A 15083-nucleotide genomic window follows, 5' to 3' on the forward strand; every position below is an offset into this window, starting at 1 on the left:
GTTCCAGTATGTTGTATCTGCATTGTCATATAATGCAGATATTATTTAATTTCTTCTTTGTTTTCATTTGTGACTCACTGGTTGTTCAGGAGGGTTTTATTTAATTTACACGTGTTTATGGAATTTTTGTGGTTTCTTTTGCCATTAATTTCCAATTTCTGGGGTTGGGAAGATAGCTCGGTGGCACAGTGCTGACCTGGCAAGCATGAGGTCCTGAGTTTATTCCTAATACCACAAAAATAATTTCCAATTTCACTGCACTATGGTCAGTAATATGATAATATGCATGGGATAATTTTCGTTCCTTTGCATTTACTTAAACATGTTCTGTGGCCTAGTAGATGGTCTATTTTAGAGAATGTCCCATGTGCAGCTGAGAAGAATGTATACTCTGATGTTGTTGGGTGGAACACTTTGTAAACGTCTACTAAGTCCATTTGTTCCTAGGTTTGGTTCAGCTCTGATGTTTCTTTGCCGATTTTTTGTCTAGTTGATCTATCTCTTTGTGACAATGGGGCATTAAGGTCCTCTGTTACAATGGTTTTATTGCTTATTTGATTTTTCATGTCTACTAATATTTGTTTTACATAGTTTGGTGCTTCCATATTTATGATTGTTATCTCTTCCTCTTGAAGTTTTCCCCTAACAAGTATGTAGTGACCTCCTTTATCTCTTTGGATCATTTTTGGCTTGAAGTTCACATTGTCTGCAAACAGAATAGCTGCCCCTGACTTTTTCTGGGTTCTTGTTGCATGCAGTATTATTTTCCATCCTTTGGCTTTTAGTCTATAAATTTCTTTTTGAGTTAAATGTGTTTCTTGCATATAGCATATTGTTGGATCTTGTCTCTTTTTTATTTTAAAGAGAGTAGTTTTTTAAAAAGAACAGTAGAAACATGCCAACATCACAGACATAAACAAAACAAAGCAAGAACATTAAAAGTGATACATGGCTTCAAAACAAAATGATAGAAATTAACAGTGGTTGTTATGTTACATATTGTTATCTTCAACTATGTTGCTCAGATTACCAGATGTAAGAATGGAAGATTGTTCAAACCATTAATGGATCTTGTTTCTTGATCCACTCTATCAGTCTATTTCTTTTGATTGGTGAATTGAGGCCATTTACATTGATGGTTATAACTGATATGTATTGGCTTATCTTTGTAATGTTATTTTCCCACAGTTAGTTCTGTTCTTTTCCCCTCTAATTGCTTTCTCTAACTGGTGGTTTTTTTCTGCTGTTGTTCTTGGAATTGCAGTTATTTTTATCGCTGTCTAGAATATATTTCAGTACTCTTTGTAGGGTTGGTTTGGTTGCAATGAATTTCTTCAGTTGTTCTTTGTCATGGAAGTATCTTATTTCTCCATTAAGTTTGAAAGATATTTGAAAGATAGTCTCCATTAATTTTGAAAGAAACAGATCACCTTTCCTTTATAGGTGGTCTGTTTCTTTTCTCTAACAGCTTTTAATATTCTGTTCTTATGCTGAATTTCTGGGATCTTGATTATTATATGTCTAGGTGTATGTTTATTTCGATCATGGTTAATTGGAGTTCTGTATGCCTCACTAACTGTATGTCAGATTCTGTTCCCATATTTGGGAAATTTTCTGCTATTACTTCTGTCAATAGTTCTTCTATGTAATTTGTGTTGACTTCTGCTTTTTCATTGACACCTATCAGCTTTATATTGTTTTTCTTTGCATCATCTTACAGCTGTTGAATTGTTATTGCTTGATTCCTTGTTTTTTATTTTAAAGAGAAGAAACAGTAACAACAATGAAGACAAAAACAAAACACCACAACGACAATAAAATGATACAGGATTTTAAAACAAGATAGGAATTAACAATGGTTGTTACATTACATATTGTTATCTTCAGTGAAGTTGCTCAGATTACCAGATGTAAGAATGCAAGATTGATCAAACAATTGAAGACAATAACAAGTAATAAAAGTTAAGATCTTTCCTTTCACAGTCACTAGCTGTGATCACATCTTCAAGGTCTGAAAGTCTATCTTCAGTTTCATCCGAGTGGTTTTGCAAGCTTTCAATGGAATTTTTCATTTCCTGGATACCTGTTTCAATTCACTTCATGCATTCCTTTTCTTTCTTATATTCATCATTCATGGTTTCCATTCTTTTTCTATCATCTATTTTTTCTATCTATCTTTACTCTAGATTTGCTGAGAAATTCCTTTGTGAATGTGACATTTCTTTTTTAACCTGAGAGGTTATTTCTGATCTGATTTCCTGTATGGCCTCATGGATTTGTTTCTTTACTTTGGTTGCTATCATTTCAGAAATTTCAGGTGTGCGTTTTTCAGTTTCCTCTATCTCATTGTTTCCTAGACTTGTTCTGGGTGGGCTGGAGATTGGGTGGCTGAGATTGCATCTTGCTTCTGCATCTTGTCATTTTCTATTTTAAAAAATTTTATTTTGCTTTCTGTGTTAATCCTTGTAAGTTTTTGTAGTAGGTAGCTATATCACTAGCATCAAGTCCTTTCTAGGAAAAGTCTGTCCCTCAGGGATGTCTTCTGTGTGTAGGAGGTTCTTGGTTTGTGTCCTTCCCAATGTTCTACCTTTCCAGTAAATTAAGAGTGAGATGTTGGTATATTTGGCTCAGTCCCCAGTTCTTTGGTGCGGGTGAGGTTATTATCCCAGAGCTTCCCAGTATTGTTACAGAAGGGAGAACTGATTACAACAGATATGGCATCCTAGCTAAAGTAGTATAATTAGTAATAACAATAGCATCAAGCACAGTTTAGAAACTGACCAACTGTGGTAGCTATTAATTTTGTACCTTAAACCATCAGAGCAAAATCTACAGTTATATAATAGAACTGATCCTAACTGGGAGATTGTATTCAAAGTGTTTCCCCTTGGTAGAGTGGTTTTATCCTGTGGTGGGGAGATTGAAGAAGGATAGTGGATAAAACAAAGATAACTGAAAAGAAAGCAGACATAAGGCTGGAGGACAAAGGATGATTATGCAACCTTTGGGAAACTAGAGAAGAGGGCAGAAGAGAAAAAGATGGAGGAGTAGCAAGGGATTATCTGAACTTGATCTCTGGGTTTGGGGGATTGGATTAGTTTTCTGTGGCTGGAATTCTCCCCAGCTGTTTAGAAAAGATAAGAAAAGAGAAAAGAAAAAGAAAAAGAGAAAAAAAGAGAGTGAGAATAGGGGTGGCCTCACTTGCTTGCTTCTATTCTGTGTGTCTTTGTCCCCAACCACAATGCTGGTTCACCTAACTTGCCACCTGTTGGCTTGTACTGTTACTATTGCTTTGGACTTTTCCATGCCATTTGTCCCATCTAGCCATCCTGTGCACCCCAGTTAGAACCCTTCTGTGTTGCTGTCATTCCTTCTCATCTTGGCCTTCCCAGAGTTCACCTCAGTTATGGCAGCAGTTAATTAGGAGGGGCTATTCTCTAGGCCTTCTGGTGCAGCTCACCTGGGTCACAGCAGCAGGGATGGGAGGGGCTGCCCTTCATGCTGTTCAGCTGTTCACGTGGGTTGCAGTGGCAGCTATGGCCCCTCTTAGTCTTTAAGTTACAAAAAGTGGCCCTGCCAGTTCCTCCCAGCACACAGTTTAACTCTTGTTTGCCTTTGCTATGGCTTTCTCTCTGTCAGCCTAGCTTTTCCTGTCTGACCCAACAGAATCCACGCTTCAAGTCCCACTCAGGTGGTCACCTTGTCCACCTTTCAGGCTCATCCTGAAACTGTCTATAAAAGGTATATCTCCCCTCTTCCCAGAACCGCTCCTCCTGTGGCCACATTGCCTGCTTCCTTGACTGTGATCTCCACGGGCTTTGCTCACACTTCTACCTGCCCCACCAGCCTGAAGCTTTATGCCAGTAGCTGGATGTCTGATTCAGGTCCTCAGGGCCTCCTCTGAATCAGTAAATGTCTGTTGTGTGGATATTCATCTTTCTTCCACCTCAGAAGCCCTAGGTGGTGGCTGGAACATTTCTGACTTCTAATCTGACACATCTGAGAGAGTTTTCATCCTCTAGGTAATTGTGAATCCTATCTGCTCTTTTAATGAATGAAAATTGAGTTCTATGCAAATGTTTCTTCTGGGATCATCCCTTGAGGGCAACCTTTGGGACCTTACTCATCAGCCAGTTCGCCAAATCCACACTTGGAGCATTCCGGGAGCTTGTTATTGGGCTTGGAAACTGGACAGCTCAAGCAAGTGAAATAGGCAAACCTGCCACTAGGCATTAGGAACTTACAGCCCTGGGGCCTGCGGGATTAGACTTCAGTGAGAGAGAATCCCTCTCTCTGTCCTCCATGCGAGACCAACTGCCTGTGCTATTACCCCAACAACCTCTGAAACACAACCGTGTGGAATGCCAGGATGCCCACAGAGCCTCAGAGATCTCCTCTGGGCCCTTGTTCATTACCTCAGGGCTGAGGCTCTTCTAATTATGATGGCAGCAGCTCTGAGTCTTCTGTACAGCTTGGACAATCAGTATCTTTCTTGTCCAAGAAACACAGCTTTTTGCTTCTGGAACTCTGTGTCTCAAAGATAACAGCCTGGACTTGCGATGCAAATGAATGTGGCCTCAAGTTCTGGTTCCTCTGCTCTCAGCTGCCTGACCTCTGGAAGGCTAATGAACCTCTAAGGATCTCAGGCTCCTCTTGCGGAAAGTGAGAGGGGTGTACAGGGCTGGAACACAGTGGTAGGCGCATAGTAGGGCCATATTACATGCAGGTTTTCTTCTTCCTCTCAAAGCTGGGTGTAGCACCACTCTCCTGTCCTGGAGGGAAGGGCCCGGACAGAGCTGCCTTATGCTCAGTGGGAGGTCAGGTTGAGGCTGGGCAGGCCAAGTGGAGTCTCTGCCAGGTAAATCTGTGGGGTGTGGTGTCAAATGGCAAACATGCAGGCCTGGTGGGAAATGACTCCGAACTTCTCCAGTGGCCCAGGAGCAAAATTCCTTGAGCTCAGTTTGTTTTTTGGAAGCATCCTGAAGGCAGGCACAACTACTTTGTGGGATCATGGAGGAGAGTGCAAATCGGGACTACTGCCTGCTATCTAGCCTCTGTGTCCTCAGTGTGCACTGTGGGTGTCATGTGCTCATCATGTCTGACACGGTGCACTTGTGTCCCCGCTGGTGCTCCCCTCTCCTACATGCCAGCATTCTGCCCTGACCTCTGCTGTGCCATCTTAGTACTTGGACCATGATTATGAGCATGTACAGTTCCCAGACTCCTGAACACCCAGCTATTTTGAGGCCCCCTCAGCCCACAAGCCTGCAGTGGCTGCCATCTTCCCTGCACAGTGGACCTCAGTCTAGAATCCACTCAGCTGCACAGTCCAGACACCTGAGCAGCCAGCTTTACCCTTCTTCACTCTGTTCCCCCCCTGGCCAATCCTTGAGTTCTGCTCATCTGTTTTCTCTTGAGTCTGAAGGCCGTGGCCACCTTGGTCAGACTGCTGCAGCTCCAGATCCTTCTGGAAGGGACTTCAGAAAGGTGGTCAGCAGGGAACACCTGTAGCGGTGAGTTTCCAGTGTCCCCAGGGACACCTTTGGAGAGACTCAGGAATGTGCACAGCTCCCAGCATTTCTGTTAAGGGCGACCATGTCACTGAGGCCAGGCTAAGCACAGAGTTTGGTGTTCAGCATCACACCAACCTGGGTCTGACTCACCAGTCATGTCCTCTTGAAGTTACCCTTCTCTCCAAGCCCTTGCTCCCTAAACTCTAAAACAGTAATAAGTGACTGTGTCTGCCTCCTAATCCTGGGCATCCAATGAAGTTATGGATGGGAAGTGCTTAGCTCCGGGCCTGACACACAGCGAACACTCAAAACCAAGTCCCTTGTCTTGGATACTTTCCTCTCATTGCTGAGACAAAATACCTGATACACAAAATTAAGGAAGGAAAGGTTTATTTAGTTCACAGTTTGTAGAGATTTCAGTCCATAACCATCTGGCTCCAAGCCTTGGTGGTATAGCAGAAGGACAACAGTTCATGACAGCAGAAGACAGCAAAAGTAACAAGAGCAAAAATGGGGTGAGAGCAAGCCTCTTTTTCTCCCTTATATTGCAAGCAGACTATCCACCCTAGGGTGGGTCCTTTACACCCTAAGATGTAGAACTGCTGAGTCACTTAGTTAAGCTTCTAAACTTCTCAAGTTGACAGAATGAAGTAACCATAACATGCTTGATGTTTATACCATTACTTCCTGACCAACTTCACTTGGTTAAGTAGATTCTAAATTTCTACAAATCTGCTCATATGAACTGGCAGAGCAAACAGACAGCAACACCAAAAACTCTTGGATGTATTTACTTTAAAATGGAATTGTCCCCACACCCCCAAAATATGGGTGAGTGGGAAAAGAAACATCAACAGCAACAAGACCTCCATGGTGGTGACTTGTGTACAGAAAGAAACAAAGAGCAGCATACAAGCACATTCGGGAGAGCAGAGAACCAAGATCACCGCAACATCCATCAGGTATTCATGGGAGGATCAACTGACCTGGCAGGAGCTCTCGCAGTTCCAGCAGGTAGTTACTGGGCCCAGGTAAGTTCTGAAGGAGTGAAGCAGTTTAGGACACAAAACTCTAGTCCCCACAGCCAAAGTCCTTTCTAGGAAGGTACCTTAAGGAAAAGTTGGGGCAGGACAGAGGAAAGAAGATGCCCAGAGAGAAATCGGAAGGACAGAGCTAGGCACTCTGAGATGGCAAACTGTTTTAGATTGAATACTCCATGAAACAGCAGGATGATAGGTTCCATTCAGTGAGGAAACCTCTCCTGATCCAGATCTTCTTCTATAAGTCCAAGAAAACGTATTTTACTTACACAATAAATGACTGAAAAGTATAAAAGTCAAATTTCATTCAAAGTTATTATAGCAGAAAGGAGAATAAGGAGCAGAATAATACTGTTAGAATGAAAGCACACTAGAAAGCTGGGCCAACAAAACATCAAAATGTTTGCAAACTTTTTCAATAGAGGTCAAAAGCATTGTGGTGAGTTGTACCACACATGGTCCCCAAAGGATTGTGACTTCTGGTGTCCATGGAGCTAAGGTGCCTCCCACAGGGTTGGTCATGTGACTTGCTGTGGCCAACAAGTTCAGGAGTGGGAAAAAACAGTCTCGGGAAGCATGTGGGATTTGGGCAGGCCATTTGAAAGTGCTCCACCAGCTGAGGATGCTCATGGGAATCCTTTGATGATAGATGACACGAACAGAGCCCTGCTCATCTCTGCTGACTCTATCCCTCCAGCTAAATACATGGGCCTGAGTTAGCCCAGCTAGATATAGCTGAAGCCACCCCCGTCTCCCCCAGTCAACCAACACTGTTGGAGGAATTATACATTGCTACTGTTCCAAGCCTAAGGCTAAACAGAGATAGACACAGAGGAATTGGTAGCTAATATAAACATTCAGAATTAACAAGGAGTAAAGACATTCAGAAAATTAAACAAGACACAAAAAACACAACCTACATTAGAATAAAATACCTCAGAAGTCAGGTAAAAGACCTCCACAAAATAAATAGAAATAAAGGCAAATTGTTTCAGAAATAAAAACCACCAGAAAGCACACAAAGCAAATGAACACAATAAATAAAACCTTCAGAAAAAGATAGCGATGAGAAAATTTTAAAAGATGAAGTAAGAAGTAAAAAATATCAGAAACTGACAAATATTGAAGGTTGGCAAAGAAAGTTCAACATTTAAACAGGTGACATTAAAGACAAAGCAAGCAAACAGAATACACAGGCAAGTGATGCTTCCATAAAAAGTTGCAGCAAGAAAACCAGTAAGAAATTATGCATCGAAAGAGCACTGCATACCTAACAATACAGACCCAGAATGACCAGTGCCAAGTTATATTCAGGCAATACCATTGGACTTTGATGGAAAAGAAAAAGATTGTTTTGTTCCACCCGTGCAAGCATGAGCCTAGGTTTTCTGGAAAATCCGGAAAAGGAGGGGAGACAGCACAGGAATGGTAGAGAGCTGGACAGAGACCAGGACACCCTGGGAACAGGTGGAGCAGGTGCAGGATGGAGGGGTGACCATGCAGCTGCAGGGGAAGCGAAACCCTAGGCATGAACCCAGGTCACTCACCCATGTAGGGCTTGGTCCCGGCCATGGAGGATGCCTTTTCTGCTCCCCTGACAACAGTCGCTATGTTGAAGTCCGTGATGTGAACATGTCCTGCAATGACAGACACAGAACCTCAGTGAGAGCTGCAGGTGCTGGCCTCTTTCCTTGTGTAATCGAGAGCTGTGGTCTGCAAGGTAAAGAATAGGGAGGAAATCAGAGTTTCTGTTTTAATAACATTTTATCCAGTGCTTTAAAATTGTCTATTTAAGCTGGGTTTGATTGTGTATGCTTATAATCTCAGTGCTCTCTGAGGCTGAGGCAGGAGAATTGCAAGTTCAGGCTTAGACTGAGCAATTTAGCAAGACTGTCTCAAAATTTAACAAAAGACTGAGGATATGAGAATATAATTAATTTAATGTGGAGACCCTGGATTCAAACTTTAGTACCAAAAAACCCCCTATTTATTGTACATGTTTTAGAACGTGAATTTGGTACTGCATGTATATTACTTGTAAATATATTTGTACTGAGGGGCAAGGATTTAAAATGTATGGGTGACAAGTTGAGAGACGTTGATGTAGAGAATGAGGCTCCTGGTAAATAAGCAAGAGGTGGCAGCCTGGGATCCTGCGCAGGACAACAGTGAGAGGACTGCGGCGGGGCAGGACGGGTGAGGAGCTCGTGCAGCTCTTTCTGCTGTGGCCAGTGAGGTCCTTGGCACGGGTGGAGCTGGATGGGTTTAGTGGGGAGCAGTGGGGTTGGTGCCATCTTCATCCAGTCTGAAGCGATGGCAGCCGGTGGGACATGGATCAGCTTGGAGCACCACAGAGGGGGTGCTCAGGAATGGTGAGGACTGATAGGAGGGAGAGAGGGGGAAGGAAACAAGGGCTGTGGGCCGTAAAGGGGGTGAAGGAGGAAGGAAGGAAGGGGTGGCTCGGGGGAGGAAAACCGAAAGGTCAGCACTTGCGCTGTGGGGGAGTTTGGCACATGAAGGGAACCAGGCATAGAGAGCCTTCAGTAAGAGCTCTGACGTGATGCCGCTGCATTTGTCTCTCCCCGCACCACCGGCAAACGGCTGGCTCAATTTTAATCAACTCTGAGCCCCAGAGTTGTGCTCCAGATGTGGCGTTTAAACACTGATGAGGAGTGACCGAAAAATACAGCAAATATTCAAATTAAAAAAAACAACTTTATTACAGTAAAAGACACACTGCCGCGAATCCCTCTCAGAATACTTCCCCTCACACTGAACACACTCCTCCCATCTTTCTTGCTGTTTTCTGCAGCAGTTCTGGGAGTCCTCGTTCACAGGCAGTTGCCCTGCTGTGGCTGCCTCCATGTCCTGGATGGATCAAAACGTTTCCTTTTCATTATCATTTTGGCTTTGGGAAAGAGCCAGAAGTGACAGGTGCCAGATCCCACAGATAAGGTGAATAAGGACACACTGTCATGTTTTTAATTGGCAGAAATTGCCACAGTGCTTTGAAGTATTCTGAAGAAGGCTGATGACCACCTGTCTTTTCCTGCAATCTGTTTTTAAAAATTTAAACATTCACTGTAGTTTTGGACCACGTCTTGTAGGTAGGCAGCTTACACAAAATTGGCTTTGGGGGGACTTGGAGGGCACCTCCAAGAGAAAGGAGGACACCATCTGCAGCAGGTATGACAGGGGCCGGGGAGGGCCTGTGAGAGAGGTGTGCTCGATGTGATCAGCCAGGGTGCACCAAAAGGCACCAGGTGTCACATGCATGCCGCACGTCATGGGCTCAGGTGCCAGCATGAAGTATGTGCAGCTGCGGTGCCGGCCCCTGCCCAGGGCCCCAGGTGCTATGTGGCAGGGACGCTTTTGTGTAATAATGATCTGTAGTACTCTTCAGGTGCCGTGGCAGAGCTGGTATTTGCTGGGATGCATGAGTCTTTGCCCATAGCATTATTATCCTGCCAAGGCATGGGCTGAAAATCATTTTCTCTAGCCAGGCCCAACGCACCAGCCACCCTCTCATTTCACCTTCTCTACACTGACATACAGGCAGGTTCACAACCTTGCTGCAGCCCAGGCAGGGCATAGCACTCACGCCAGCCCTGTGAAAGGGTTCTGGGGCTCCAAACCTGGCTTTCGTTTGGTTTTCTTTCATTCCTCCCTCTCTTTAGAACACTTGGCATTTGCACCATGGAAAGAATGCCAGCTCATTGCTCTAAGTTAGAGAGCACACAGCACGGCTTTGAGGCCTTTTCCCACCCCCACCCTTGTGCACCTCCCCCACCCTGTGTAATCACACTGATTTATGTCACTTCCTCATGATTTTCCACGGCTTATGCAAACATACATCCATGTATCTTGGTTTGTTTTTAAATAATGAGGTTGTCTCCAGGGGTCATTCTTAAAATTATATTTGCACTTAGCTACATCCAAGGACATCTTTGGAAATTAGCACACACAGGTCTATCTGTGGGACAGACACTTGGGCCCTTATGCTGTATATTAGTCTATTTTCTGTGGTACTAACAAAATACCTGAAGCTGTACACATATGAAGAAAAGAGGTTCATCTAGCTTATAGTTTTGGAGGCTTAAAATCCAGGAATGGGTGACCTCGTCTCTCCCACCCCTGGAGAGAGGCCCTGGCTGTGTCACGCAGGGTGAGGGCTTCCTGGCAGAAGCACATGCTGGGGGAGGAGGCCACATGGTGAGACAGGAAGCCAGAGAGGGGTGCAGAGGACAGGCAGCTCTTGGATCGCAGGCAGCTCTTGTGAGAACTAATGCACTGCAGGAGAGTAGGATTAACCCCTCCTGAGGGTAGTGCCCCCAGCGACCTCACCGCCCTCTCACGGACCCCACATTTCACAGGTTCCGATGCCTTTAACCCTGCCACCAAGCCTCCAGCCCATGAACTCTCTGAAGATGAACCACACCCAAACCCTACCATCCTCATTTATTCTAAATCCATTTGTCCTATAATTTGGGGATAAAATTTGAGCTGAAGTTTTATTTTTCACTTTTTCATGTTTTGCCATAGAAGTCTTCATGCATTTTTACATTGTATGTTATACCTCCCGATCCCTATAGGGTGTTATATAATACAAAGTATGTATTATTTTAAGATATTGTTACATATTGTATGTTAGACACCTACTGCTTTTCATTATCATTATGATACACAGTGGTGTCTTAGCTCAAAAACTCAATTCTCTTCACGATTCTGGTCACAAGCTGAACTGGATGAGAACTGAACCAAATTTCCCCATTAGCTCCACACTGAACCTAACCACTGAACTTGGTTCAGTTCTCCTCCAACTCGGTTTACTACCAGAATCACGGAAAGAATCAAGTTCACGAACTGAGGTACCACTGTATATTATTTCCTCCAGAACCATTCTGAACTTTAACCACCAGCCTAAGTGTTTGAGTTGGAGTCTTCCGTGGCGAAGCCTCTGCCTGTGGATGGATTTGAAGCTCCTATAAAGAGGCTCCCAGTTCCACCCCTTTGCCTCCTCACAGTGTCAAGACGCTGTGGTGGAGGCAGACACAGTGCTCGGCAGACACAGAATCTGCCGGTGCCTTGATCTAGGACTTCCTACTCCAGAACCAAGACAAACTTCTGTTCCTCATGAACTGTCCATGCTAGTGTTTTGTTAAAGCAGCAGGGATGGGCTAAGAGCCCCTTCCGGTTTGCAGGTGCTTCTCCTCTGCTGGGTCCTCACGTGGTAGAGAGAGTGACCTCTCCACCGTGAGTGACCTCATCCTCCACAGGCCACTGCCATGATTATACCCAAATCAGTTACTCCTAAAGACCCTTCCCCAGATATCAGCACACTGGGGACTAGGGCCATGGAATTCAGGGGGACACAACATTCTGCACACAGCAGATGGGGCTGGGCCTCCCCTCGGGACACTTTGTCCACTCCCATCCTAAGGTCACCATTCTCTATCTGTCATCTTGCCCATCCTTTGGGGCTGGAAATCATACTTTGTTTGCTTCTGTACCCCAGGGCCTTTGCACTGGCCTGGCCTAGGAAAGAGACTCAGGGAAGGGTTCCTGACGGACCAACCAACCACGCAAATAAAAGACTACACTCAAGGGGCTTCACAAGCAAAATCAGCTGCCTTCCTTCAGGCTTTATGCTTACAGAGAGGTCATGGTGCTCACAGGAGTGGATCACACTGTTTGAAGACTGTAGCACTGTCACTTTTTCAGATGGCCGGTGTCAGGCTCCCTTTCTGTGATTTTATAATCATTCGGGCCAGTATCAGGCTTGGTGCCAGAGGCAGCTGGAAACTTGGGCTATTTTCTGAATGTGCAAGTCACGACACCGTGCGACGGGAGGAGCTGTGCTCTTTTTCATCTCTGCAGCGATTCTTTGCTGAGCACCTGCTATCTGTGTTGGGGGCGGGGCTGACCGCCTAGGCCGAACACTGCTCAGTTATGGATGCCATGGGATTGGAGGAGGAGAATGGAGGGTGAAGTCTTATACTCCTCCCATTGGGTCTGCAATTACTGATGCCCCAAATCCGTTCATGATACCCCAGACAGTGATAACTTCCCGCAGATCCGGGAGGAAGCACCCGCAGCCTCTTGGAATCACACACAGGTCCCCCCTCGATGCACCGACGGTGATCCTGATCCATTGAGCATCTTCCCTTCCCCTCTCTTGCTAGGTCCTGTGAAGAACTGTTCATTAAATGGACGAGGGCCTGGTGGCAGCCTGAGATAGCTACCCTTCTGGGACCTACCAGGCCACAGCCGGGGAGAGGACGAGGTCCATTTCAAGAGGACAATCAGCCTTGAGTGGCCGGCCACGGTCAGGTGGAGTGGATTCCTTCCAGATCTTCTCTCTGGAAGCTGCTGCAGAAGGGCCAGGCCTCCTTGGGAGTCTGTCGGGTGGGCGCGGAGATAGCACTGCCGAGAGGAACAGACCAGGAGCCTGGCCGGGACACCTGGGCATCAGTCTGCTTCCCCAGCATCCTCTGGCATCACTCTGAATTTGGAGGGTGTCTTGCTTGAATGTGTGTTGTATCTCAGCAGCGGGACAGGGTCCACATCACGCCTGGGCCGCGGTCCGGAGAAATGAAGGAACCGCAAGCCTGCGGGAGGGGCCGACCAGAGCTGTGTGCCCAGCTGTCTTGCCCACGGCCCCGGTGTCCCCAGCTCCCCTGCACTCACTGCTAAAAATAACTGCGCTTCTGAGGCCTCCACACGGCCTGCAGCGCTGGCTGCCCATCCTCCCCGAGGGATCGCGCAGAGCCATTCTTTCTTTCCCACTTATCTTCACGGAGATCGCGGCAGTCTTATCGCAGAACCACAGCAAAAAGGAAAAGAAATCCAGTCAAACTCCACACACAAGCTGATCGGAGCTTCTCTTGGCTTCCGGCGGCGGGAGGACCGGCTGCTTGCAGAACAAGCCTTTGTCTGATAAAGGATGAAGGGACCCTGGGATTCTTTCTGTTCTGCTGCGTTGGGCTTCTGCCTGTGTCTTGGCTACGAGACGGGAACACAGGGCTTGGGGAACAATCTGCCTGCTCCAGGCTGCCCCGGTTCATAGGTAAACAGTGTAAAATGGAAGCTAAAGCAGCCCACCCTGCAGGGTGCAATGAGCCCCTCTGCTGAGACTTGGGAGGGACACCCCTGTCTCTGCTCTTTCCAGTACTCTCTCCTGGACACACTGTGACCCCATAAAGTTCATCCCTATTTGCAGCCTATTGAGGCTCCATGGAGATCATCTGCCTCCAAGAGCCTTGAGAGAGCTCAGAAATTTTGAGCTCCTCTCACTTTTTCCTGACTTCTGCGGCTCTCAGTGCGACCAGACTGGAGACTGGCCAGGGCCCTGGCCCCGGACTGATACACTTGCTGTGCCCCTGGCTATGCTGCGCATGCGATTCGCCTCAGTTGTGTTCATCACAATGAAATGGACAGTGTGACTGAAGTTTCATCTTTCCCAACCATGGCCTCCTCTACCACGACTCCATCAGCGCCACCCTTGACACCATCATTTAGCACTCGCATCTTCCCCTGCCCCTGTGTTTGCTACCTCCTGTGTCACAGGGGCAGCAGGAGCCCACCTCTGACCCTCATGCAGCTCAGCTCTGGGCCAGGTTTAGCTTCTGCTGATGAGATGCACTCAGGCCAAGCTGAGGCCTGTTCCCGGGAGAGAGTCCAAGGGTGGTCAGGCTCCAGGCAGCACCTTGTTGAACACTTTCTGGTCACCTTCATGACAGGAGCAGCTGAGGAACTGGCTGTCCAGCTAAGGTCCCAGAGCTGGACTTTGAGCCCAGGCAGGTTTCCCTGTGGCCTGCCTCATCAAGCCCTTTCTCTTGGATGGCCCGGTCATGGTGCCACTTCTGCCCAGGGTACAGGGTGGCAGGACCCCAGCGCAGGAGAGACCCTTTCCGGGTAACTGTGCCTCATGAAGCCAGGCCGGCCTGGGAACACTGAGCCCCAGGATGGTCCTCGTCAAGCTGAGCTGGAATCAGAGCCCAGCGCCAAAGGGAACAGGGGAGGAAGGACTGTCACACTCACTGACTTCCACAAACGGTGGAAACCTGCCTGGGGGGAGCACACAGCTGGCCTCTGCGCCGCGGAGCCCCCTGGGCCACCGCAGGTGGCTGTGGCAGCTACTGCCACAGGCTGGGGGCTTATGAATGGTGGATCTGCATTCCTTAGTCTGCAGCCCGGGAGAGTCAATGTCTGGGAAGCCGAGCTGTCCAGGATCTTCTCAGTGTCCTCACAGGATGCACAGGGTGAGGGAGCTCTCTGGGGGCCTCTTTGAAGGTCACTGATCACCCTTTTATAAGGGCTCAGCCTCACACTTCACCAGTCCTTGTCTCCTAAGACCGTCAGCCTGGGGCTTGAGGACTCAACTTACGATCTTGGAGGACACAGACATTCAGACCACGGCACAGTGATTACTTGGGGTGAACAAACTCACTCAGTTTAGCTCTACCCAGTTCCCCTCGGCTGTGCCCAGGGTCACACCCACAGGTCCTACGGGGCAGCCTCCTTTATCAGG

General features: G+C 46.8%; 1 protein-coding gene across 1 annotated transcript in view; it reads right to left on the reverse strand.

The window, feature by feature from the left end:
• Stk32b (serine/threonine kinase 32B) overlaps positions 1-15083 on the reverse strand; it is a 251523-nt gene that overhangs the window by 59335 nt on the left and 177105 nt on the right. The window contains exon 5 of the mRNA XM_005408828.2: positions 8101-8190. Within this exon, the coding sequence (XP_005408885.1) occupies positions 8101-8190 (90 nt within the window). The remainder of the gene's footprint in view (positions 1-8100; positions 8191-15083) is intronic.

This window comes from Chinchilla lanigera, unplaced genomic scaffold, assembly GCF_000276665.1.
Source record: "Chinchilla lanigera isolate Chin_1 unplaced genomic scaffold, ChiLan1.0 scaffold00113, whole genome shotgun sequence".
NCBI classification, from domain to species: domain Eukaryota; kingdom Metazoa; phylum Chordata; class Mammalia; order Rodentia; family Chinchillidae; genus Chinchilla; species Chinchilla lanigera.